The sequence below is a fragment of the Etheostoma cragini genome, chromosome 13 (assembly GCF_013103735.1).
Source record: "Etheostoma cragini isolate CJK2018 chromosome 13, CSU_Ecrag_1.0, whole genome shotgun sequence".
NCBI classification, from domain to species: domain Eukaryota; kingdom Metazoa; phylum Chordata; class Actinopteri; order Perciformes; family Percidae; genus Etheostoma; species Etheostoma cragini.
In genome coordinates this window covers 13,027,374-13,051,097 of record NC_048419.1, presented here as the reverse complement: position 1 = coordinate 13,051,097, position 23,724 = coordinate 13,027,374, and the positions used below count along the sequence as shown (strand labels likewise).

The 23,724-nt window shown below is 38.4% G+C and overlaps 3 protein-coding genes and 1 non-coding gene across 5 annotated transcripts; 2 read left to right on the top strand and 2 right to left on the bottom strand.

Annotated features, from left to right (window-relative positions):
- The first annotated feature begins 528 nt into the window (after positions 1-528).
- On the top strand, positions 529-2,918 carry rpl23a (ribosomal protein L23a). The gene is made up of 5 exons (XM_034889456.1): positions 529-634; positions 1,616-1,796; positions 2,090-2,266; positions 2,570-2,639; positions 2,854-2,918. Exons 1-5 carry the CDS (start codon positions 610-612, stop codon positions 2,866-2,868), a joined length of 468 nt encoding a protein of 155 aa, XP_034745347.1. The 5' UTR covers positions 529-609; the 3' UTR covers positions 2,869-2,918.
- LOC117956173 lies at positions 1,852-1,923 on the top strand. The gene has a single exon (XR_004659198.1). It is a non-coding gene; the product is annotated as a small nucleolar RNA Z17 (small nucleolar RNA).
- Positions 2,919-3,589: 671 nt separating the features above from the next.
- Positions 3,590-12,364, bottom strand: birc2 (baculoviral IAP repeat containing 2). Its single transcript, XM_034889420.1, has 13 exons — positions 12,282-12,364; positions 10,249-11,208; positions 9,763-10,043; positions 9,214-9,516; positions 8,604-8,892; positions 7,705-7,804; positions 7,490-7,568; positions 7,340-7,388; positions 6,929-7,171; positions 6,685-6,783; positions 5,374-5,529; positions 5,025-5,066; positions 3,590-4,611 (listed from the first exon to the last, which is right to left on the bottom strand). The coding sequence occupies exons 2-13, from the start codon at positions 10,340-10,342 to the stop codon at positions 4,418-4,420; spliced, it is 1,929 nt and encodes a 642-aa protein (XP_034745311.1). The 5' UTR covers positions 10,343-11,208; positions 12,282-12,364; the 3' UTR covers positions 3,590-4,417.
- Positions 12,365-14,152: 1,788 nt separating this feature from the next.
- Positions 14,153-23,716, bottom strand: LOC117955172 (transcriptional coactivator YAP1-like). 2 transcript variants are annotated; one of them, XM_034889437.1, is made up of 8 exons: positions 23,371-23,716; positions 21,795-21,988; positions 20,913-21,067; positions 19,011-19,112; positions 18,700-18,800; positions 18,389-18,507; positions 17,863-17,963; positions 14,153-17,083 (listed from the first exon to the last, which is right to left on the bottom strand). In XM_034889437.1, the coding sequence occupies exons 1-8, from the start codon at positions 23,572-23,574 to the stop codon at positions 16,902-16,904; spliced, it is 1,158 nt and encodes a 385-aa protein (XP_034745328.1). In that variant the 5' UTR covers positions 23,575-23,716; the 3' UTR covers positions 14,153-16,901. The 2 variants fall into 2 exon arrangements, with proteins under 2 accessions (XP_034745328.1, XP_034745329.1); XM_034889438.1 differs by lacking the exon at positions 19,011-19,112.
- Positions 23,717-23,724: the final 8 nt, after the last annotated feature.

Genomic DNA, 23,724 nt, shown 5'->3' with positions numbered 1-23,724 from the left:
CATAAGTGCAGTAAATTTGTCATATAGCTTAAGTAATATAATTAGCTAAAAAAAATTGTATTTCTACATGGTACCTTATTATGCCTTACTTTGATGTGGGAAAAGTAAAAAACTCACAGAGCAACTCATCGTTCAACCCCTAGCATGTAATGCTAATCCGTTCAAAAGCCTAGTTAACTCTTTTACGATTAAAAACCTGGTGTGGCAGTCTGAAGTGAAGAAAGCTATCTGGGAACCAGATTTGCTTCAAATTGGCTACTATTCATTAAAAAACAAAAACAATACAAGGTGTGCATATGCAGTGCCATATCAAACGTAAGCTTTTACAGCCTTCTTGTATTAACATCATCACGTCCTATTATATTATTAAATCTGTACAAAAAAAAGTAGCCCCACCACCAAAAACAGAAGCTTATCATTCCAAATTTGACTGATATACAGATAGTTTAACAAAGAGTTTATTGCAGTAAGAATAAGGCCTCATCCGCAATCTGCATCTGAGTGTTGATTCCAGACAGAGGACCTTCTTAGCTCTCGCGATACATCGGCTGTGAGATCTCGCCCATGCATTATACGGCAGGAAACCCCGAATAGTCTTCCTTTCTCAACATGGCACCGAAGGTGAAGAAGGAAGGTTTGTCAATCTAATGATTTTTAATGAATAACTCACATAATTCACGATTATATCGCCTCTGAGATTTATTAATGGAGCCCGAAATTTAAGGTTAAGCGGACAGTGGTTTAAGTAATGTCAGGATATTTCTGTTAACTGTCCAACTATGTAGATAACACAGATCGTCCCCATAGCATGTATGTCAGAACGTGATGCTAAGCTAATATAAGCATGTTAGCATTTGCTCACCAAAACCGAGTTTAGCTATATCTATAGTTACAGCTATTACTCCGTCCTGATTACTTCATATGCTGCAGTTTAGTAACGTTTTAGCTAGCTAGGCGATGTCTTAGTAGCGCTTGTTATATAGCTAATAGGTTGATAGAGGGGTTACGTTAGTGATGTTAGCACTTATTGCACTTCAGCGGCGCTTTTTTAGTAGCCAACGTTACACGTGATAATAGCCAAGTTGCTGATAACCGTGCTCCTGTAAAGTGACTAAGACGTGCGATCTTTAAAGTTCATGTATTCATTAGCTAATGTTAATCGTATCTTCATGCTATAATCACACAACACATCCGAGGCAGTGAATTGAAGCAGTCACCATATAGCTAACGTTATATATGGATATGTATGCCAGTATTTAATTTTCAAAAACTTAATTCTCTAGGAAAATGTGCTTTAGTAGTCTGATTACGTTACACCACTGAACGTTAGACATGTCATCTGTACGTTAGCATCATACATAAAATAAAGTTTATTTAAATGTCTTAGCATGTAAGTGACTATGCAGTTATACTCAGTGGCACGTCTTAAAGGGAATAGCAAACTCCGGCCAGCTACAAACCTAATCTAAGGACTCGTTTTAGCGGAGTACAACATATGAAATAATATACTAGATTCTGTTTCCAACCAATCAAAGTGTCTTTTGGGTTAGTACCAAATTACAAACTAGATGATCAGTTGACCAAAAGTCTAACCGATGGTTTTTCTCTATTTAAGCTGTCCCTGCCAAGACTGAGGCCAAGTCAAAGGCTCTGAAGGCCAAAAAGGCTGTGCTCAAGGGTGTCCACAGCCAGAGGAAGAAGAAAATCAGGACTTCTCCCACCTTCCGTCGCCCTAAAACACTTCGTCTGCGCAGGCAGCCCAAATATCCCCGCAAGAGTGCTCCTCGCAGGAACAAGTGAGTTACAGTGACTGCTAACCGCATGCTGCTGAAAAATGCAGGGAATAAACCTGGTGCACATGATGGTAAAAGCGATCAAAGTATGAAAAAGTGTGATTCCAGCTTTATAAACTACTGATGCACCCAGCTTTGAATATTTTAGTTTTACTTTAGAACAATTAGCAAAGGCCCATTTTTGAAGATTTTGTAAAATACTTGTAGATATTTATAGGTCTGTTTTGTAGACTTTGATCAGAAAAGTGATGCTTTGGATCTGATGTTTCTTTGGTCCTAATTTTTCTTTTCTGAAGGTTGGATCACTATGCCATCATCAAGTTCCCCTTGACAACAGAGTCCGCCATGAAGAAGATTGAGGACAATAACACACTTGTGTTCATTGTGGACGTCAAGGCAAACAAACACCAGATTAAACACGCTGTCAAGAAGCTGTACGACATCGACGTCGCCAAAGTCAACACACTCATCAGGTAGAAATGTTAAACCGTGCTGAGCTAGATGTTTCATGTTGTCCTTTTTAATATACTGTTCATAATTCAAGCCAGAATATGACTTAGTGGTATATTTACTCAGTTATTACATTTGTTTAAAGTTTGCTTTGTTGAACTCAGATTGCAGGACTTGATATACCTTTCCAAACAGGACACATTAAACATAATTTGCGGGTAGAATATTGGACCTAATGTGGTCAACATAGGTACTCAAACTACTTCTCCCATTGTAAATATTTTGTTGATAGCATAGATTTGACTTTTGACCTTTTTGTTGTTCAGACCCGACGGTGAGAAGAAGGCGTACGTCCGTCTCGCACCAGATTACGATGCGTTGGATGTTGCTAACAAGGTGAGTTTTCAATCATTTAACAGTGTAAAATGGGGTTTTAAAAGCTAGTTCAACTTAATGGTTGTAAGTTGTCAATCCTGTGCAAGTGATGTAAACTTTTATTATGTCTGAATGTCCATGATGCATTCAAAGGAACCACTGATGCCAGATGGTGCAGGTACAGATGTATTCACTCTGATGAACAGCGTAATTCATGTCCTGTTCTCTTCTACAGATTGGCATCATCTAAACTGTGGCAGAAGACACTTGTGGAAGAATAAATATTTGTATAAACTACAACAGATTCAGTGTCCTTGTGTTTGTGAGTTGTCTTCACACACGGGCACATACATGAGGTGTTACATCCTTTAACCACCACGGTCATGGAGTATTTACATTTTTCAGAAACATTTGTCGGTTGGTAATTTCTTTTTTTTTTTTTTTACTCCATCTTATAAGATAATCATGCACAGCATGCTCAAAGAACCTTTTCACAAATCTAATATAAAGACAGCATGTACCAGGCATCAAAGTTAGTATTAGTAGCAGCATAAGAATTACCTTTAAAAAAAAAAAAAAAAAAACAATCAAGGAATTAAGCGTAGTTTGACTTTTGTACATGTGATTGACCAGAAGAAGCTAGTAAGTTTTGACATGTAATCAAAAGCTAGTAAGTTTTGACATGTAATCACTTAACGGCGTAGTAGTCTTTTTTACGGCTGTTGTCTACTACATGCCTAACGGTTACATTGGACTTGGTGAAAAGACATGCTTAGAGTGGAAGAGACAGAGTACATGGTTCCAGGTTTATTGTTCCCTACATTCACTTAATAAATAACCGCAAGTGTGAACTAGTAAACTGGCAGCTGTCCATGTTGCCAATTTCTGGTGTAAAAGCTCGAAGGAAATGCAGGACTTGTATCACCAGATGTTACTGACCTGTATGAAAAAAGGGACTAATAAATGTAAACTTCAACGTAGGACAGAATATATCAGTTTTATTTAAAATAGGAAAAACAATAGCTGTAGTTACATTGGAGTACAAAGTAATGCACTAAAGTCAGTTCAGTTTAAACGTGAGGTTTTACAGAAAGAATATGCCTTACATTTATACTTGCTAAAGTAGTTAAACTGATTTGAATTTCTAAACTTAAAACCAAAGTCTTGCATTAAAGATAAGTTGGCAAAGTTAACGTGAGTTTAGTTTGTAGTTGATGTAATTTGGTTATTCCGTCATTGCAGGCCCAACTTGTGACAAATTATCTTAATTTGCTTAAATTGAGACTTTTTACAGAACATTACTTAACACCTCAGCTCACAAAATCCTTTGCAGCTTATGGAGCTGTTTCTGTAACCATGATTTACTGTAGTTTACGCCATTACTCAACACACTAAAGGCTTGTTTAACATTTTTGGTGAGTTGAGATGAATGTGATGAGTTCATTGGATTGAATATTGATTATATTTGTTGTACTTTTTCCATATTGTATTAACTGATAACATGTTACAGTAAATATAACCCAAACTTAGTGATAAATGCCAGCAGAATTGTTAAGATTACATCAAGATATTAAAGTGTCTTGTACAACTAACTGTATTCAATAGTCTATCAGATTAGGTTCTGTCTGTCAGCTGTTTATTTAGATTATGTAGAAAGCAGGTGATATTAGAATGCCTCTAAGGATTCAATTTGGACAGATAAGTTACATAGGGGCAAAAAAAGATGTACAACAACCCTCAAGCGCTTTCCGATAAATACATTTTATATTGCTTACATTCTACACAAATGCCACTCTTGTTTATGAGAGGAAGGTGCGGACTGTGCCTTTAACCAGGCCTCTGCAGATTGGACACTTTCGCAGTGATGGTGCACATTCTTTGCACACCACCAGGTGGCCACATGGGATGAAGACGATGTTGACTTCTTTATCCATACAGACTTTGCAGGTACGCTCCTCCTGCAGGCGCCGCAGCTGCTCCTCCATGGGGAGGTCTGCAAAGAAAAAGAGATTGCCATTTATTTTCATCTTCCAACATGTCGGTCTACATTTTTGCTTGTCTTATTTGTTCTATACAGTTAGTTATTTAGTTATATACAGTATTCAAACAGGTTACGTTATTGGTAATCTCAAAATTAAAATTGAGAGTTACAGTTTTACAGTTCTGTAAAACTAACCATTTTAATTAATTACCTGCAGTTCATGCAGAAAATGAATTGCATTACAAACTTGACAAATGGTTTAATGTAACATATGTATTTAGGAACTTCACATCACGGGGTCGAAATTAAGTTTAAGATGAGTAAAATAGAAGTTACAAAGTGCTTCGCTGTTAAAACAATTATGCACAAAACATTCAATTGGCGTGATAGTAAATCCCGCTTAAGGCTCAGGTGTGTCTTTATACCTGAAAGATCTTGGCTTGGAGATGCAGCTTCATTTGATTGGGCTGAAAATGTGAACGACAACATGTAGTTAGTTTAGGCTTAGACTAATAAACATACTCTAAATAAGAGCTATCTTATGCTAATTCTTTAGGGCTTTCAGGACAGAACATGCTTTGTGCTGTGGATGCCGTCTGGACTTAACTAAACCACTAAGCTCCAGTTCGAACAGTATTGTTGGTTCCTAGTCTTGTCCAGGTTGATGTTTCTGTACAAGTTTATCTGAATAAACACTGAACCTTTAGTAGCCAAATATATCAAATGTGGTTTAAGTGCAGTCAGAAAATCTGTGGTGTGGTGGGACAGACGCACCCATGAGATCTCTGAGCAAGTGTACATCGTTTTTCTGGATCCAGTTGCGGAAGACCTCGGCTGCAGCGTTTCCCTTGTTGAGGACCAGCTCTATCAGCCTGCCGGTTTGCTGTTGAGGCGACGTCTGAGCCTTAAGACCGCTATACTCCTCGGTAGCTGCAGGTTCACAGGGACGCGTTACTTATAATTGAGAGGTTTCTGACTAGATGCTACAGCTGCATAATCATCACTCCAGTTATTCTTAAAAACGTTAGTTTGCTGAATCATTGCTCGTCTGTCATGATTTTTTAATTTTGATGAGCCTCTATATTGAATGATTAATATTAACCATTAAACTACAGTGTACATTTTTAACAAAATGAAATTAATGAATATACTGAAAATTCCACTGACTGCTTGTTATAACATGCATCCCGAACAGGCTCATGGGAAAACTTTTGACATTACTTTATTTAATTAAATAAACCTAGAACTATTCAATTCAATTCAATTTTAGGGTTGTATGATTCAGAAAGATATATAATTCATTTGCATATGTCCTGTTATGATGTATGTGTGATGTCTGTAGGCTAAGGGAATTTATCATTGAAGATCAATAAAGTATCATGTGATTGCAGTAGACATACAATTAAATAAAAATAAGTGATTTTTAATTGGTAGAGCTCGACTCGCTTGACACTTGTAATTTGAATCAGCTTTACGCTTTAAACAAAATAAAGTTGAAGTATAACAAGCAGCCTCCCATTCACAAAAGATCTTACATGACGATATCAAATCCTGAAAGAGTGAGCAGTGTGTGGATATTTGGCACAGACAAAAGGCTGGCTGTTAAACAATGCCAAAGAATCTTCCAAAAGACATGAAGACATAGAATACAAAGTGTAACTTACGGGTAGGACTAGTATTAAGCATTTCATTTAAACAACCATTTACCTGGGGGAAAAAACTTGATGACCCTGATGGGTTTAGCTTATTGAAAGTCATAACAGCTAAGAAAAGTCCCTGCACCTACACTACCGCTCAAACGTTCGGGGTCAATTACAAATTTCCGTTCCACTCCAATATAGACAAAATACCAGCTGATCTGAGTGGGTGGCTGATCTTTAATGCAATAATAATGGAGTGCAATGGAAATTTCTAAGTGACTGGTAGTGTATGTTACAAGTTAAGTTTCAGTTATGAACAGAAATAGTTCTGTTGAAACACTAAATCCTACAACCCAAACACCTATTTCTACTAGTAGAGTAAGAAAACCTTTAAAAGATGTTCTAATAGGTATTCAACTCTCACAACACAAAGAGAGAGACTTACATAACATATTTTGCTCTCTTAAATGCTCCAGCACTGGCTCCACACTCTTCAGACGCTGGATCAACGCTGCCTGGTGTCTCTTCACAAAAGTGAAACCATCTGAAACAAAGACAATAATAAAAAATGTTCAAATGTTCACTGGCCTGAGAGCAGCTGATAGCACAGCTAACACCGGTATTCATGGTTATTCATTTTCATGCACAATGCATCGCAGAGACATCCATATTTTCAGCGCCAGCTGTACCTGATGCCATAGCCTCCGCCAGCATCTCTCGCTCCTCCTCCCTTTTCTGGTCTTCGGCACTCAGCAGGTCTAAAACCAGCTCCTGGACGGTCCTGTAGTTCTCTCCGCTGGTCAGGATCTTGCTCTGGACTGTTTGCTTGACTAGACTACGCTCAAAGCCCATCTCCAAAGCCGACTTTATCACAGGGGTGTTCATCATGACAGCGTCCTCGGATCGCTCCTCTCCTGGACCGAGGTGAACCACTGAGAAAGAGAGGGTGGAGATGTCTGGCTGGGTGATAGGACTTCCTAACCTGTTATCCTATTCGGAAAAGTTTCCATTTAAGAGTGTTTAAACCCTTTTATAATGTATAATTACATTTAATTAAATCTCCATTTAGACTGGGAAACTACAAATAATTTCAAACTCACCAGGTGGATCCACAAACTCTCTGGAGCTGCTGTCTCCATTTGTTAAAAGCTTTTGGTGACAAAACAGAAAATAAGCATTTTTATCTAAATGACTTGTTCTATGCCAAATATTTGAACCACCAACATATATTTATGCTGCTCTCTACTGACCTGCTCAAAGAGCCGGGGGAAGCGAGCCTGGATCTGGTGAACAAACTCTTGTCCCTTCTCCTGGAGCAAATATTCACACCTGCAATCAACCAGAGGTACAAGAATACAAACGTGTTTACTTTCACTACAGTACAAAGGGCTCTGGATGACACATTTTGACATTAAATTAAAAAAAAAATCACCAATAAAACCAAATTTTAAACAACGGCATTTACCGAGGAAACCATTTAGCATGTTCCACCCAAGGATCATCTCCGGACTCCCAGCATCGCAGGCCCCCATCGCAGCAGAAACACTTGACGTCATCGTTACGACCTACGGGGAAAACAAGAGACTTGACTTAGGGGAATGGGTTCATAAAAAGAGAAAATCATAATTCTTGTAAAGATGACTTGTATTTCATCTTTCACTTCCTCTTTTGCTTGAAACCTCGGGTAGTAAACTCACCACATTTCGAATGCTATATATCTCGTGTTAACATGAGGTCATGTTTATAACCAGGTGCTCCTCAAAAGATTTCTATCAGGACTTTCCAGCTCAAATGAAAAACTGGACACATACTGATACTGACTAATACCTGTCTGCAGTGGACACCCCCCAAATAAATTATTTAATTTCAACTTTTCATCTGCACCTTATGAATCAATCATGTGTAAGACTTTGGGGACCTTTTCAATGGCAGCTTTAAAATTTCAATTTGAGTATTATTTTGTTTAGGAAAAATTCTAAATACCACCTATGCCCTCTACAAGTATTTGCTATAAAATAAGATACATTAAATCAGACTTTTTGGGGGCATAGTTTTTGTTTTAGTCCTAAAATGCATGTAAACTTAGTAAGATTTCGTATTTTTCCCAAGGAAGGGGCAAATGTTTTTACTAAATTAATATATGCCAGAGAAAATAATATATATATATTTTTTTGTCTCCTTATTATCACTATAAAAAGTTGATATCGCAGACATGGACCCAGATTATCTTTCAATTGGAGTTTTGGCCACCTAAGTAAAGTCAAACATTCGCCATCCTTCTAGCTGCTAGGTGCTTCTCCTCATCAGGTCACTGTCTGATAAGGAAAAGCGCTGATAAGCTCGTCTCTTTGATATTGTCCGTACCTACATAGTAGAAACCAGCTTTAGCCAGCTGGTCGGGCCTGACAGGGATGCGAGACGGCCAGTTGACAAAGGTGAGCAGCCTCTCGTCGCTCTGCTGCATGGCAGGGTTGGACACATTACTGAGGGTCGGGGCTCCTGAAGACAGTTGAGAAGTTACTCCACCAGATGCAGATACTGCAGCTCCGGCCAGCGAAACATTGTCAGCTCTGTCCCCCCGCACAAAGCGACAGTTTGGATAATGCCTCTGGTGCTCGGATACAGCTCTGTCTCCTGGCTCCCAGTTACTCAACTGCAAATACAAACAAAAACTTCAGTCATTAAAAGTAACATCAAGAAATTACCACACCTGATTGGTGCTACCTTTGGTTGTAAGGTGGATGTACTTTAGTCTGATGATAATCAATCCAGTCAAAATGAACAGGACCTCTAAAATATGTGTTTTTGAACGTGACTGAGAAGAAGGCACAGAGTTGGTTAGCTTGGTCTCTCAAGACCCTCTGAATCCCCCTGAGTTACAGCCCATAGATAATTACACTGCACCCTGTGTACTCACACATGTAAACCTTTTCCCTGAGTGCAGCCTGGGTCGTGTCCCTGTGATGATACACACCTGTCCTCCGCAGCTGAAGCAGGCCACTCGGTCGCCTTGGCCCAGGTAGTAGAAGCCCGCCTTGGCAAGCTCAGCGGGAGTTATGATGGAGAGTGTCCAGGGATGGAAGGAGTCCAGGCGGTCCTGCTCTCTGCGCATGCTGGGGTTGTGGCACGTTGGTCTCTGGTGGGACATGTCCTCTACACCGCGAGAGCTGAGTGGACTGGAGGGTGGGGGAGCAGTGAAGCCCATATTTAGGTAGCCAACTGGCTCTTCCCCTTGGCTTACTGTCGGGTTAGGAGCAGCTGGGCCTGGACCAGAAATCTAAAGTAAAAGAGGTAAAATATTGCAAATTTACTCAGGTAGTTCAATGCTACTGAAAAGGCAATTACAGTAGTCAAATCATTTTATATAAAAGCACTTTGGAGTATACTCACTCTCTGATATGTCAATTAAAGATTCTGTCCTCAAAAACTGAACTATTTTCAGCTCTGATTTTCCACGATATAGGGGTTAAGTTTCTTCTATAAAATATATCTGTTATTCTTAAGAAACTTGTAGTGATCTTACTGGTATGGCTGGGGCAATGCGGAGAGGGGAGAAGGCGGAGTGAGAAGAGGAGAGCAGGTTGGCTGTAGATGGGAGGCTCTGGATGAAGGAGCAGGAAGGAGAGAGTTGTCTGTGTTTCTCTGTTGGACAGTCTCCGGCCTGCCAACCCTCTGCCGTCACGTTACACTTGAAACACTGCACTCGGTCGCCCACACCGGTGTAGAACCAGCCGGCCCTTGCCAGACTTCGCTCTGTGACTCCCGAAGCTGGGAATCGCGCAAAGGTAGAGATGCGGAAGAGTTCTGGGGATGAAAACGACAGCATACTGACACATGTCCTTGAGATGGGAACATATCAGAAAGTTAGATACAAAAAAATCTAATTTATATATATATATATATATATATATATATATATATATATATATATATATATATATATATATATATATATATATATATATATATATATCTAAGAGATATCTAAGAGAATTAAAGAGACTGGTACCTGAAGAGTTATCATATTGTAGGTCAGGTGGAGGACCGCTGCGACACAACCCCATCAAAAATGGGTTGTTTTTGAGTTGAACGAGAGTTTCCATTTTTGAATTTAAGTTTAGAAATATGAAGGCAAAAGAGATGTCTTTTCAAGGGAGAGGGGTTTGAGAAAACCCATGGTCTCGCTTTCTCACACCTACACTCACTCAAAATGCAACAGAAATTAGTACTATACTAAAGATCAGGGGGCAGAGGGGGTGGGAGGTTCTCTCAAATCAAAAACAGAAACAGTGAAGAGACAGTAAAAAAGAAACTAAGGTTTTGCTAAGTGTGAAACTTAGTGCAGAAGAAACAAAACTACCAGTCTAGCGTCCACCGTCACACAGTATTGGACACAAAATGCCTGAGATGCCCATTCCCTACATACTGTATAACCTATACTTTACACCTGGATCCATTTTTACCTGTACCTAGTAGAAAGTACTACCTCTGAACATTTAACTGCTGAAACTTCAATGTGGATGGGAAAAAGGATGGGCTATTTTAAAAAAGTAATTTAAATGCATCCTTACTTCAATAATCATAGTATTGCATAATATTGAGGTCGGATCACCCAGGATCAGTACACACTTTATTATCTTGTATATTTAGCACAGACATATCTAACCATTCAAACTTAAACTTGTGGCATGTGATTATGTGTATCAACATTAGAAATGAAATAAATGTCTCAAGCGTGCACGCGCACACTCACACTCACAATCACACTCACAGCACACACACACAAACACACACACAAACACACACAGACCAAGGGGTATGTGCTCTCAAATCCCTCCCCCCATCTTAGACATCCCTTTTGTAGGTGTTTAAGTTGCCATAACTGATTACCAGAAACCCAATATAAAAAATAAAATCCTTCTTTGGTAAGGATAATGGACGCTCTTCTTTAGTTTAATGATAGCAGGACCTGTAGAAATATAGGGGGGGGGGGAACAAAAGACAGAAAAATGTTGAATTGTGTTCATGTAGGTCTAGAAATTCTTCATGGACGATTTTAACCTCTAACCATAACCTAACCAGAGACGGTGCTTTCACCCAACCAAAGATCCTTTATCCCAGAACGTGTTTAAGCCAAGGATCCCTTAACTAAAAGAGATGGAGCAGGGAACCTCTACTGCATATATTGTAGAAAATCAAGTTGCATATTAAACTGGGCCTACAATAAAGTGTAGGGCACCTAAAGCCTTTATATATATTTTCAATAGAATACCAAGCTATTAAATCAATAATTACAATTGGAAAGATTTTATAACTCATGTTTTAATGTTAAACATAAATGTGGCACAATAATATTAAGATCAACTGTAACTGTGGATAGCCTTAGTGACTAGCTTACCTATAGGCTAGTAAGTGGTGGTTTATATTTGCTAATATTGTGTAACAATTATGTAAAGACATTTTAATATCTGAAAATGACGATATTCTATGACGATAATCTGGAGGCCACCTTGCAGTGACCCCGAGGACCCCCTGTTGAAGATCTCTGCTTTTTACTAAACATTCTCTGACCTAGCTAACTGAACCAGAGCGAGCGGCGAGTACCAGCCAATCAGAGGGCGAGAAGGACCCTCTGCCTTTGCCTTCCTTTGAAAAAGAAAATTGGCTTTTAGGGTTCTTCGCATTTCCTGTTTTAGCTGTGGTAATGTTGTGGTTTATTTTTGCTTCAGCTAACGTTAGCCATGTCGTTGACTATTTCGGAATGTTTTTAATAAAACATTCATTAAAACATTCAGTTAGCTTGCTAACAGTTGCCGAATTATGTAATAACGCCCCCACAGAAACCGTGACAGGATCAACAGACATTAGCTTGCTAACGTTAGCGGCTATAACGTTATATTAATGGCTAACAACTGTCAGACTTTACTCCGCGTTCTTGTTGTTAATTAAGAAAGGACAATAAAACGGTCTGGTTTAAGTGACGCAAACACACGAGACAATACATAAGACAGCAAGTCTTTTCCAGTCCCATGACATACTCACCATTTCGCAGACGGTACGGAAAGTCCCTGAGCTTGTCGTCACTAGACACCACCGCCTCTCTGTGCTTCCGGTTATCGATGAAATGAAAATGGAACAGAAAAAAACCTCAGGTAAATCCCCGAGTCCCAGCAGCGTGCTTTGAGGTTAAAAAGTCCCAGTGTTCAGGTGGTTTACAATAACATCCATAAATCAATAATCAGCACGATATGTGCCAGGAATGCTTTTGTTGTCATGTACTGGGAAACTAGGACATTGCAAACACTAAGGAAGTTATGTAATATAGGCGAATTAATTAAACCCCGAACTAAAGCCGAAACTGTTTATTTTGTCACGATTGCTCTAAAAAATGGACCTATCCAACCCATATATTTTGTAAAGAGGAGTGTGGATTTATTGAGCGACGTGTAATGATCTATTAGACATATTTGTATGTGTAAAATGTGTAGCCTATACTGTGAGTGTATTACTTCTGTCATCATCGAATCAATGTTATTCACTTGTTAACTATATAAAAATTAATCAAAACCTCCATTTGTTGCTGCAAATCACAAAAAAAACTGTATGTGAACAGATAATAATTACCTACAAATATTAATATTACATACAGAAGAATACTCGTAGCCTACATATCTTTTACTTAAGTAAAAGTAGCAATAACTCTGTGTAAACATACTCTGTTACTGCAAAGTAAAAGTCTTACATTCAAGATTTGACCTGGGTAAAAGTACATAAGTTTTAACAGCTAAATGTAGGCTACTTAAAGTAGGCTATTAAAGTCAAAGTACTTGTTGAGCCGAATTATCCATTTCAGGGAGTTATATTATTATTATTATTGTTATTATATATCAAATATTGCAATATTATTACAGATTCTTTAACACATAAGCAGCATTTGAATGATCAACTGGTTGAGGTGGAGCCCATTTTTACCACTTTACTGTTGGACTGTTAAATCTACATAGCACAGTATCATAGTTTATAAACTGATCATATGTTTTCTTTGTACAATCTAAATCTGTGGACTAGTAGCTCCAGCTATCAGAAAACGTAGTGGAGTAAATAGTACAATATTCCCCTCTGACATGTTGTAAAGTGGAAGTATAAATTAAACACACAATTTTTTTTTTTACATTTCAAACAAAGCTAACAATGATCATATTTATATAAACTACATATGAAATTGTCTTTACTATAGCAATAACTTTAATATTCTAGTTAAAAACCTAGACTATCCAAGTTTGTCATTGTTAAAAAACTAGTATTCTCATAAGACAAAATACTTACGTATTGTGAGAGACGAGTCAGATGAAAGACAGATGACTCAGGGCATTCCAATGGGTTAGTGTAGTAGTACTTCTTCTAACTTCCTTCCTGCAATAAACACTCCCCTATGACGTGTCAGCAAGCACATAGGGGAGTATTAGGGACCTTTCTGATCTGGGTGGGTGACAAAAATTGTCCCAGCCTACCTGTGTCCCCTCTGGGTGATTTTCATATAATTCCCCATCCTGGAACGCTCAAAAACCTCACCTTTTAGCTTATTATTATAATTATAAATATTTGAAAGTATTCTCATATTCAAAGAAGTATTTTTCACGAGTTTTTTTGATGAAGTCATGCTTAGATACAGGATGGTGTTACTTTTAGATTCCATAAATGTACAGTATGAAATGTCGCATGTTATAAAAGGTCCGAAACAAATCTTAAAAAGTGCCACTTCCTGCCTTACCCAACTACAAAGTTTCAATAACACACAGTGTAAAAAGAAATACAAACACAATAGAAACCGGTTATCCAAAAAGACATTAAGGTGTAGTTTTACATGAATAAAATGGACAATCCAAAATAGACACATCACAAGAAACAAATACTTGCCAGGTGTATTTAAAAGTTTATTAAACTGAAACTTCTTTAAAATGATTACAGTGAGGGTGAGAAGAAATATATTTATATAAAGCACATGCATACAAAGGTACAAAACAAGTCTGATTGCCTCCAAACTCCCTGTAAATAGGATAATAAACAATATTATATGTAAAACATAGATAGCAAGTGCCATGCATGCTAAGATAAATAAAAGGCTATAGGTAGTGTGTTGCATTATGAACAGTAAGTCACTCTAGGCCCAGGGTACTTTAGTTTAGAAAAGATTAGGTGACTTTGCTCTCTATTTGGAGATGTTGTGAATGAAGACTTGACCTCTAAATACTGTGAATACTCAAAATGAAGCTGGTTAGAAGAACCACCAATAATCAACAGCTTCATATTCAGATCAAATATAAACACACTGCAGAAACAACCCAGCGGATAAAAACGAATGATATACTTATTATATAGTTTAACTAAAAGTGGAGAATCAAAGATCTCCCCTTACTGATGATTGATAACAGCACCAGATGGCACTAGCAGTTAGAACAAAATATACCAAGAACACAGCATCTGCAATTAGTATGTTGCTTTTCTGAGAAGGCCCAACAGGTCCTTTTACTCTGTTAAGTGTCAAACTTGTATCTTAATGTCTCTGACTATTACAGGATTATTTTTTAACCAGTGATTATGCAGTCTTTAGTGTATTTACAAGAAATACATTTTACATCATTGCTAGTTATTGAACACAATCACGCTGCTCTGCTACTTGAATGTGTTTTTTACTATTGTTTCAGGCATCTAATCCATACAATACAAAAATGTATTAGCAGAATCCTCAAAACTTGCATAAAAGGGATTGTACTTTACTGTGTTTTTTATTATTAATTAATTTTAGTTCATTAATGAGTTAACATAAAATGTTGCATTTGCTAGAGAATCCTCAAAAAAAGAATATTCTAATATTGTACCGTATTAGTTGTAGTTTAGGAGCTAAAACTTAAAAATGTGGCTGAGACAGTTACTGGTTGTTTGTCTTTCTGTGGAAAAAAACAAACATATGATGCCACTGAATGAATAGATGCTTAAGGTGTGAAGAAGAAAATTATGAGAAATGTATAAACCAATAGTAGGAAAAGTGAGAAAAGTTATTAATTGAATATTTTTCTTTTATGATTTGGGCCAGTGTAAGAGCCACTCGGAATTAAAATCTCTGCTGAAGACAAAGGAGAGATAACGTCCAAGCCCTGATGGCAACTATGTGGCATCATTTCTTAAACAAGAGGTGCACATAATAATATTACAACTGTACAAAATCCTGGAATCCAATAAAACAATCTCCAATAAATACTACCTTTGTGAAGCTTATTTTCAATGCTGGAGTGGACAAAATGACAGGAACACTTAACAATAAAATGCAATCCAACACAACAACAAAAACTATAACAGTATTAACAACAACCGAATATTAGTATCTTTGTGATTTTATAGCAGTGTTTTCCTGCAGGGTTTTAAGTGTGGTGGTAGGCTAATTAATCAAATGAAACCACTTTAATAAAATACATCTCAAGGGAAAAAGAGCAGATAAGCTATTTGACACAGCAAAGGCCATATAGCTAGTGTGGCGGTGGTTTTGGCCTCCATCTACTAAATAAATGTATTGTGTTTTTTGGGGGGGAAACGCTGTGTTATGTTGGATTGCATTATACTGAACATGTGTTCATTTACTGTAGACATGCTCTTCATAGTCCAGCATTCCTCTCTTTAAAGAGAAATCCTAAAAATACACTTTAATGTCATTTTAGTGCACAAAGTTAAGACTAAGCCCTTTATTTCTCTAACTGTGAAGGCTTTTGACAGGCATTTGTTAGGAAAGAAGTCTCCTCTGTGACCAAAGATAAAGAGTATCCTCCTTTACTTAATTATGGAAAACCTCAACGGTATTCCACACAGACTTTTAAGTGACTTACCAGTTATAATACTGTTTTTTGGCTTGTGTAACTAAATGTTTGAGCTTAACAATCTTGTTAGTGTTCTTCTGCTGGCTTACCACAAGGGTGCGTCCTCTCCCCCCTGATGTTTCTGTGTAGCAGTGTAATGTGAAATTTGAGTATTTTGAGCAGGGATTTTTGGTTTAATGTAACCAATGTAGTGTAAATCAAGATAAATTCTTTGATTCATCTTTTGCTCTCAGGCCTGGTGCTCCTGAAGAACATCGGAAGACCACATGTTGCTCTTTTATCTCACAAGCTATATGAGGTTAAGGAGGGCAATGTGAATATGATATCTTTTGAGTAACTTGTATGTTATTTGAACACATATTTTTTTACATTTATGTAACTGTGACATGCAGACTTCATGGACTTGAAACTGTGTTTTTAAATGTTTGCCACAATTACGATTAACCAAGTGGGGATAATAAAAGAAAGCTGTACTCAAAATGACTAAAATTAGCTGTGACACACTTCACCAAAGACGTGGAAAGCATCATCCGAGGTTGATGACTAAAAGGAAAGGAGTGTTGTAAAAATATGGATGCTCCGTCATGCATCTCTGTAAAACCAGGACCAAAAAGAGGAGAACACCAGCAGCTTACCACCTTCTGTGATAGTGCGATTAGTGTTAGGTATCCATCACACAGCAGTAGTAATGTTGTTCTGTACCACTTTTGAAGCCAAAGATTCTTCAGAATTCTCTCAAGTCATGTTTGAAGATTTGACGTGAAACCCTTTTCGGGGCGGTGGCTGGGTGTGTCTATAACCAGGTGAGCAGGCTGTCTCTGTCCATGTGCGACCCAGAGAGAACAGTCTCCATGTCCATCAGAAGGTCTGAACTGAGACCCTCGGGGATGCAAGGCATTAGCTCTTCGCCCTCAGACATCGGGAGCACAGGCATCGACTCCTGCAGGGTCATGGAGGACGTGTCGCCGGAATCACCTAGAATAAGTCAGAGAAGAATATAAAAACGACGGAACTGTTGAGAAGTAGATATGTCCAGTGAGCCGGGAGGAATTTCGATTGGTATTTTCTAGGGGTGGGGGACAAAATTGATACAGCATAGTATCGCAATATTTTCAGTGGCAATACTGTATCGATACAATGGCACCAAGTATCGAGCTATCATTATATACATTTTGGTCAGTTTGTCTGCTTGACAATCCCATTTTGCTGCAATAAAATTGAAGTGATATGAACAAACTGATAAATTAATCTTTTTTGATAGAACAGATGTTGAAAAAGTTTCTTTTTGGGGACATCATATGAAAGAATTTTGCAATAGGTTTAAAATCGCAATAATAGCATATTGTGGCATAAGTATTGTGATGATATTGTGTCGGGAGGCGTCCGGTGATTCCCACCCCTAGCATTTGCTCAAAATCAGGGACTGACAGGAAATTATTTTTTCACTATGCTTTATACCCTATAACTAATGGAAGGCCAGTCCAAATGTCAAATTTTACAAACAGTTAATAAAGCAGCCCCCTTGTTGTAAGTTTTAAGATAAAAACATTAAAGTATGAGAGCTGAATAAGCCAATATCAACCATTATCACTGACTAAATGTGTGACACATATACTCTAAGATCCTAAAATAAACGGCTTCCTATCGCTTGTGATCAATATATATATATAAATCTATCTATCTATCTATGTTTGGTGGAGTGATGATCACTTTGTGTGAATGTGTGTGGATGTGTGTGTGTGTACATGTATTACCAGTGTCCATGTGATCCACAGAACTCAACATGTGGTCCGACGTGCGCGGTAAGCTGCTTACGCTCAGGCCACTGTCAGTGCTCTCATTGCGAGAGTGAGCGCTGCACAAGAACACACATGTGTTAACATTCCTTTGTAATATCATCTGTTAAAAAACTGTAATGACCTGTAAAAAAAACTGCATTAAAATGGACAGTACACTCAATAGCTCTTAGTTTTCACTGGCACAACTTTCTAACAGATTTCTAATGAAAATTGTTGGCAGCGAGATTGAAAGATCTCGATTATGTTACTATTACAGATGTTACTATTACAGATGTTACTATTAGGGTAACAGAAAAAGTGTAGAAATAATCAATGAAAACCTACGTTTCTTGAGTAAAAGTAATCTAAAGAATATCCACTTTCACACTGTTTTTACTTTAAGTAAAGTCATGAATAATGAATGACCACAGCGTTGTGACAAAAAACACTACAATAAAACGAATACTACAGTACATGAAAATAATATCAAACATGAACTCACCCATTAAGTGTGGGTTCGTGGTTCGAGGCTCTGATTCGGACATCCAGAGAAGGGACAAGTGTCTGTGCGTTCCTGTCATGGTCCATCCCACCGGGCATCTGGTTCCTTCCTCCTGCCTCCTTCAACACAAACACACACACACACACACATGCTTATATAATCTCATGAAGAACTGTGTTTACATGAAACAAGGATTTAATGACTGTTAAATCTGAACTGAATATACAGCCTAATACAACTGGTATTACTGGTTGATAACAACCAGAAATGCTAGAGTTTTTGAGCGGCAGTAGTTTTGTTTAACCTCTGACCTGTGTGATTTGTTGGGGGAGGCCTTGTTTGCATCTGAGCCTTTCCTTTTCCTGCCTCTGCTGCAGAGCCAAGCCAAGGATGCCAGGGTTCATCTTCTGAGCTGGAACATAAAAAAAAAAGAACATTTTGACAGTTAAGTAAATGTTTCCAAGAGTTTAAACATTTCAGCAATGACATATATGAGGGAAACTTGGCGATCTTTCTTATTTTAGTTTGCAGCAACTTTTGATGGTGGACATTGGAACAAAATGCTTCTCATTGACAAACAAGAATTGTCAATTCAGGAGACACAAATTTGATAGTGTGCTACCTAGACGCGGGTCGACCCATGCGGTGGTCTTATTTATGTGATCGATGTAGTACACCTCTCCATCTGCAGTCACAGCCTTCTCCCAGCCTTCAGGCAGTGGACCTGAACAGCAGTGAAAGTACACAGTGAGAAGGCAAATGGTGGATGGAGTGCATGGAGTGTTGAGAGTAGAAAAGTAAAATTCTGGCCCATGTCCATTAATACCTGTGTGGCTTCTAGTTTGTAGTTAGTATTTTTTTTAATAGAAGTTAATGTTAGTGGCTAAGTAGTGACAGTGTAGTATATTGTGTAGAGTAAAAATGTACTAAACTATGCAAACTTGCCTGAATGCAGTGGGTGAGATTGTAAAAACTACAGTAAATCAATATAAAGTAGAAAAAAAGGGATTCAAAATGTTTTACTCTTAAAAAGGGTCCGTTCAGCCAAATTACAATTACAAAATTCAAGAGCCAACATCTCTTTACAGAACCACTGTCCCCATTCTTCTGGGTAATCCACACATTATTTTTTATTGATTATTAATTACGCAAATTACGAATTCGGTCTAATATTGAGTAGAAGGAGCTTTGATGAAAACTGTTCACAGCGAGGTGTGTGGATTATCCAGAGTGACTGGAACATGTTTCTGCAAAAACACTTATTTTAATTCAAACGTTTTGGCATTGATTTATTTCTGGCCTGCTGCATCCAAAAAAGCAGGTTCAGGAGCAGTGGGAGTAAGCCAAGACGGTGAGGTTGTGGGCTTGAAAACCAAAACAATGAGCTGAAAGATGCTAAACTGCTCTGTAGAGCTGAGGGGAACCGCAGAGTTGGATGATAACATTCTGTAATATTGATTATAGCTGATTCAATGAAGTTTGTCTTTAAACAATATTTAGGTGCCAATGTGTACATTTTAACAGTTTTGGTTTGCTGTAATCATTCCACTTGTTCATAACAGATATGAGGAAATTACTTCCTGAAATGCCTCCAGTGTCTGTGAAAATCCACAGAAAAAGTAGATTTCAGCAACTGTTTCCTTGTTGAGCTGCAGTGGAGGAACAGTAACATTACGGTCGAATTTTGAACTAAAAAGACAGTAACTTTGAAAAATATCCATGTTTTGGCTAATTTGGATAGCTTACTCTTATCTTACCTTAATAAGTTTTTGCACAGAACTAGGACTTTAGATTTGTCCCTCATCACTTAAATAAAGGATCTACTAACATCCAGTATGAACAGGAGGAATTATTACAACAAGCAAAACCTGTTTCAGTGTCCATATGGGCAACCGACTATTGTTTTAAGACAATGAAAAATTGTGAACCTATCCTTTAGGACGTTGACCATGTGATTGCATCCTAACAGGCCAGGGACCTTTGTTTCATGTCTTCTCACATTTCTCTTCAGCTCTCTATTGTGTCTGTTTTATGAAAGCAAAAATAAAAAAATATGACAGAGTTTAAATAAGAACATGTTTTTTTGTAAATTGGGTAAACCAACTGTCTAAAAGTTTGAAACTAGTGCTATTTATCCCAAAACAATAGCTAGGAAGCTATAAAGCCTGTATCTAAATAAGAAAAACACCTGTTTGAATTGTTTTCACCACCAGTTTTTCTAACAATTAGAATTTCTCCCAATTTAGTGGGATGCTCTCATGTTTTACAGCTGTTTCCATCAGGGTGACGTCATTGAAGTTCAGCCTTGGCTTTAATCTACAGAATGAATGTAATAATTGCCACCAAAGTCACCAGAGCCACGGATGTAAAAGAAAACCAAGAGAACCAAAAGAAAAACCCTGAAGAAATCACACCCAGCAAAGACCTGGCCCACTGTTGATGGGGTTGAACTATGAAAAGCAGTGTCTGTGCTTTTTAAAGAAATTGGCTGTTGATAAGGAGGGATTAAAAAGCAGAGTGATACCTGTCTCTGGATTGATGTTTTGTGGTTGTGTAGTGGGTGCTGGGTTGCTGAGAGAGTGGGCGTGGACCGGAGTGCCAGTGATGGGATGCTGAGCTGCAGCCGACTGAAGCTGCGAAAGTCGAGGATCGTGCCAAGTGGTTGTCTTATCCAGGTGACTGCAAACACACAACAAGTCTAAACGTATCTTTATCGGTTACACCACTGCAACTTGATGAATGAGAAGCTCGAGGCACGTTTTAACCTTGGACTTGCTTTACCTGTACTACCAGTAGCCTTTGACAGGAGTGTGAGCTGTCAGGCCATGTGCTCTCATGAATGAAACGGAGCGAAACCACACGGGTTGCAAAACTAGTTGGAACATTTTCTGTTTGCATGCAACTGATTAGTTTGAGTCCTTTGTTAAATCTGCACTGCTACATGTCTGTTTTTTTAGTTCCCTTTCCCTTTTAATTATATTCCTTCTTGAGCAAAAATAATCAAGAAGTCTATTTCTGTAACATGACAGAAATCTTCTCCCAGTGCTCCCAATGATTGATTAATTAATCAGTTTAATGATCTAGATAACGTTTTATTGAATTGAACCTCTTTGATTTCTGCACAAGCAAAAACTTGATGCCATTGCCTTGAGTTCTGGGAAACTGTGAAGGGTATTTTACACTTTCGACCAACTAAAAATAATCAGTAGTTGCAGCTATAAACACTTCTTTGTGTCCCTCTGTGTTTCTCTCTCTATGGTCTTTTCTCCAGATCTTTGCCGCAACAGAAATGTAGATGTTAGAACAAGATGGGGCCCGAATCTTTGGGTTTTTCTAAGTAGAAACCCTTCAAGTAACCTGCGGTGTCACATATCAAACACATTGATAAACAGAAGTTAGACCTTACTTGAGGAAATATCGTTGGCCAGTAGGCGTTTTGGCCATTTCCCAACCGTGGGGGAGTGGCACGTCGTCAGGTATGATCGCTGCTACATCTGCTGCTTGAGTGGAGAGTGAGTTGACGGGGAGGGATGCAGGCGAGGAATGGGCGCGGACGTGATGAGGAGTGAGGGTGCCGCACACACCTCCATCTGAACTGGCCTAACGAGAAACAAGCAGGGTTAACAACTCCCTTGACGTGCAACAAACAGCAATCCTAAAACATAAACTAGCAGGAAGAAAAGGTTTAGTGCAAAAGCAAAATGCAAAAACGCTGCGAGGAATAACAGTTAAACTGGCAGCTTTACTTTAGATATACAGTACATATATTTTTTTAAGTTTTCACTGTTTCATGAATTAATATATTGTTATGCTAATTTATAAGAGTGGGTTTCTTGGGGAAAACTCTTTATCTGAAACACCTTAAAATACTTAAAATACGTTTTTGATGGGATTGAGAGACAGCAGTCGATTTAACTAATTGCTTATTTTCAAGTGCTTAGAATGTAATGTGTTTAGTGTATGAGGCAATTTCTGGAATATTGGATAGTTGCTGCCTAAACAGCTGTTGCATTCGTCAATAAGACAACAGTGTTTACTGTGGCAAGAAGGAGAGTCGACATGCCCAATTATGGAAAACTGGATTAGAATATAGTGGTCCAAATGAATCCCTCACTCAAATATCCACAACATATTTTATAGTCTCAACAAAACCAGTGCCCAGAGAAATGTAAGACCATTTAGTAAAGCAGCCCAGTTCATGCTACCTTTGTGGAACTTGTAGAGTTCACTGACGACAGACAGATCAGGCATGTAAATATCAATTGCTTATTTTCAAAAATTGGTTGTTCAGTCTATTAAATGTCAGTATATAATGTCCACCACAATTTCCCAAAGCCTAAGGCTAGGTGACTTCTTCAAAGGGCTGGTTTTGTCTGATGAACTGTCACAACACAAACACATTGAGTGGCTAAATCTCGATCATCTGCAACTATTTCGATAACCAGATTATCATCTTAGTCCGTTTTCAAGCAAATAAGCAATACTAGAAGTTTGCTGGTCTCAGCTTCCCAAAGTGTGTGGATCTGATGCTTTTTATAGTCATACATGAATGAAAGTCAGTTGAATAAATTTAGGTTTTGGACTGCTGGTCGAATAAAAGCAGACTTCACCTTGGACTGTGGGAAATTGTAACGGTCACTGTTTCATACACCCACAATCAAATAATCAAGAAAATAATCAGAAGATTTAGTATTAAGGAAAACAATTGTTAACTGTTATCTAATAAATCTCTTGATTTACTAAGGACTATTGGATTGAGTGTTGCTAATATTTTGTCCCTCTGGTACGCTATTATGGAATTTATATATTGTTATCACTACTGTCACGGCAGGTAGAAGTGGATTGTATTACAGAGGACTTCTTTTTATTCTGGTCACTCTGTCTTGCAGGGCTACTGTACTCCATGTAGCTGATGTTTGTGGTGTGTGGTCACGCGAGTGCTCTGTAAACCAGCATGTGCAGTTAGCAGCAGTTTTTAGTACTTGTCTGGAGTGGCCTCGGGAATCCGGCTGCCTGAAGAAAGAGTCCGGCAGTTTCCTCATCCTCATGGGCAGAGAGGGTGGCTGTCTGTCCGACTTGCTGGGGTTCATCACGGCGCTAAAGAGGGCCTCCAGCTCAGTCTGCGAGTCCCCGCGGACGTGCACGACTTGTTGCCCGGCCGGAGGCGCGCCACGGTGCGCGTCCATGTCGCCAAAGTTTGGTGTCGAAACAAATCTGTCGAAAATTTCAATCGCACAAACACAAACAGAGAATAAACGCCAGGCCCGTTAACAGCCTACTAGATGCGTCTGGTTGCTGGAGTTATGATCGGATTTGTTTACACTTTTAACCCCCCC

Excerpts from the sequence above, each read along its gene's own strand:
- LOC117955172 (XM_034889437.1), bottom strand. The coding sequence starts at position 23,574 with ATGGACGCGCACCGTGGCGCGCCTCCGGCCGGGCAACAAGTCGTGCAC. Across the intron at positions 21,068-21,794 it reads GGCCAACGATATTTCCTCAA|TCACCTGGATAAGACAACCA; the intron begins GTAAGGTCTAAC and ends GTGTGTTTGCAG. Across the intron at positions 17,964-18,388 it reads CACGAACCCACACTTAATGG|CGCTCACTCTCGCAATGAGA; the intron begins GTGAGTTCATGT and ends GTTCTTGTGCAG.
- rpl23a (XM_034889456.1), top strand. The coding sequence starts at position 610 with ATGGCACCGAAGGTGAAGAAGGAAG. Across the intron at positions 635-1,615 it reads ACCGAAGGTGAAGAAGGAAG|CTGTCCCTGCCAAGACTGAG; the intron begins GTTTGTCAATCT and ends TCTCTATTTAAG. Across the intron at positions 2,267-2,569 it reads AAAGTCAACACACTCATCAG|ACCCGACGGTGAGAAGAAGG; the intron begins GTAGAAATGTTA and ends TTTGTTGTTCAG.
- birc2 (XM_034889420.1), bottom strand. The coding sequence starts at position 10,342 with ATGGAAACTCTCGTTCAACTCAAAAACAACCCATTTTTGATGGGGTTG. Across the intron at positions 7,569-7,704 it reads CATGCTAAATGGTTTCCTCG|GTGTGAATATTTGCTCCAGG; the intron begins GTAAATGCCGTT and ends GGTTGATTGCAG. Across the intron at positions 4,612-5,024 it reads TCCAAGCCAAGATCTTTCAG|ACCTCCCCATGGAGGAGCAG; the intron begins GTATAAAGACAC and ends TTTTCTTTGCAG.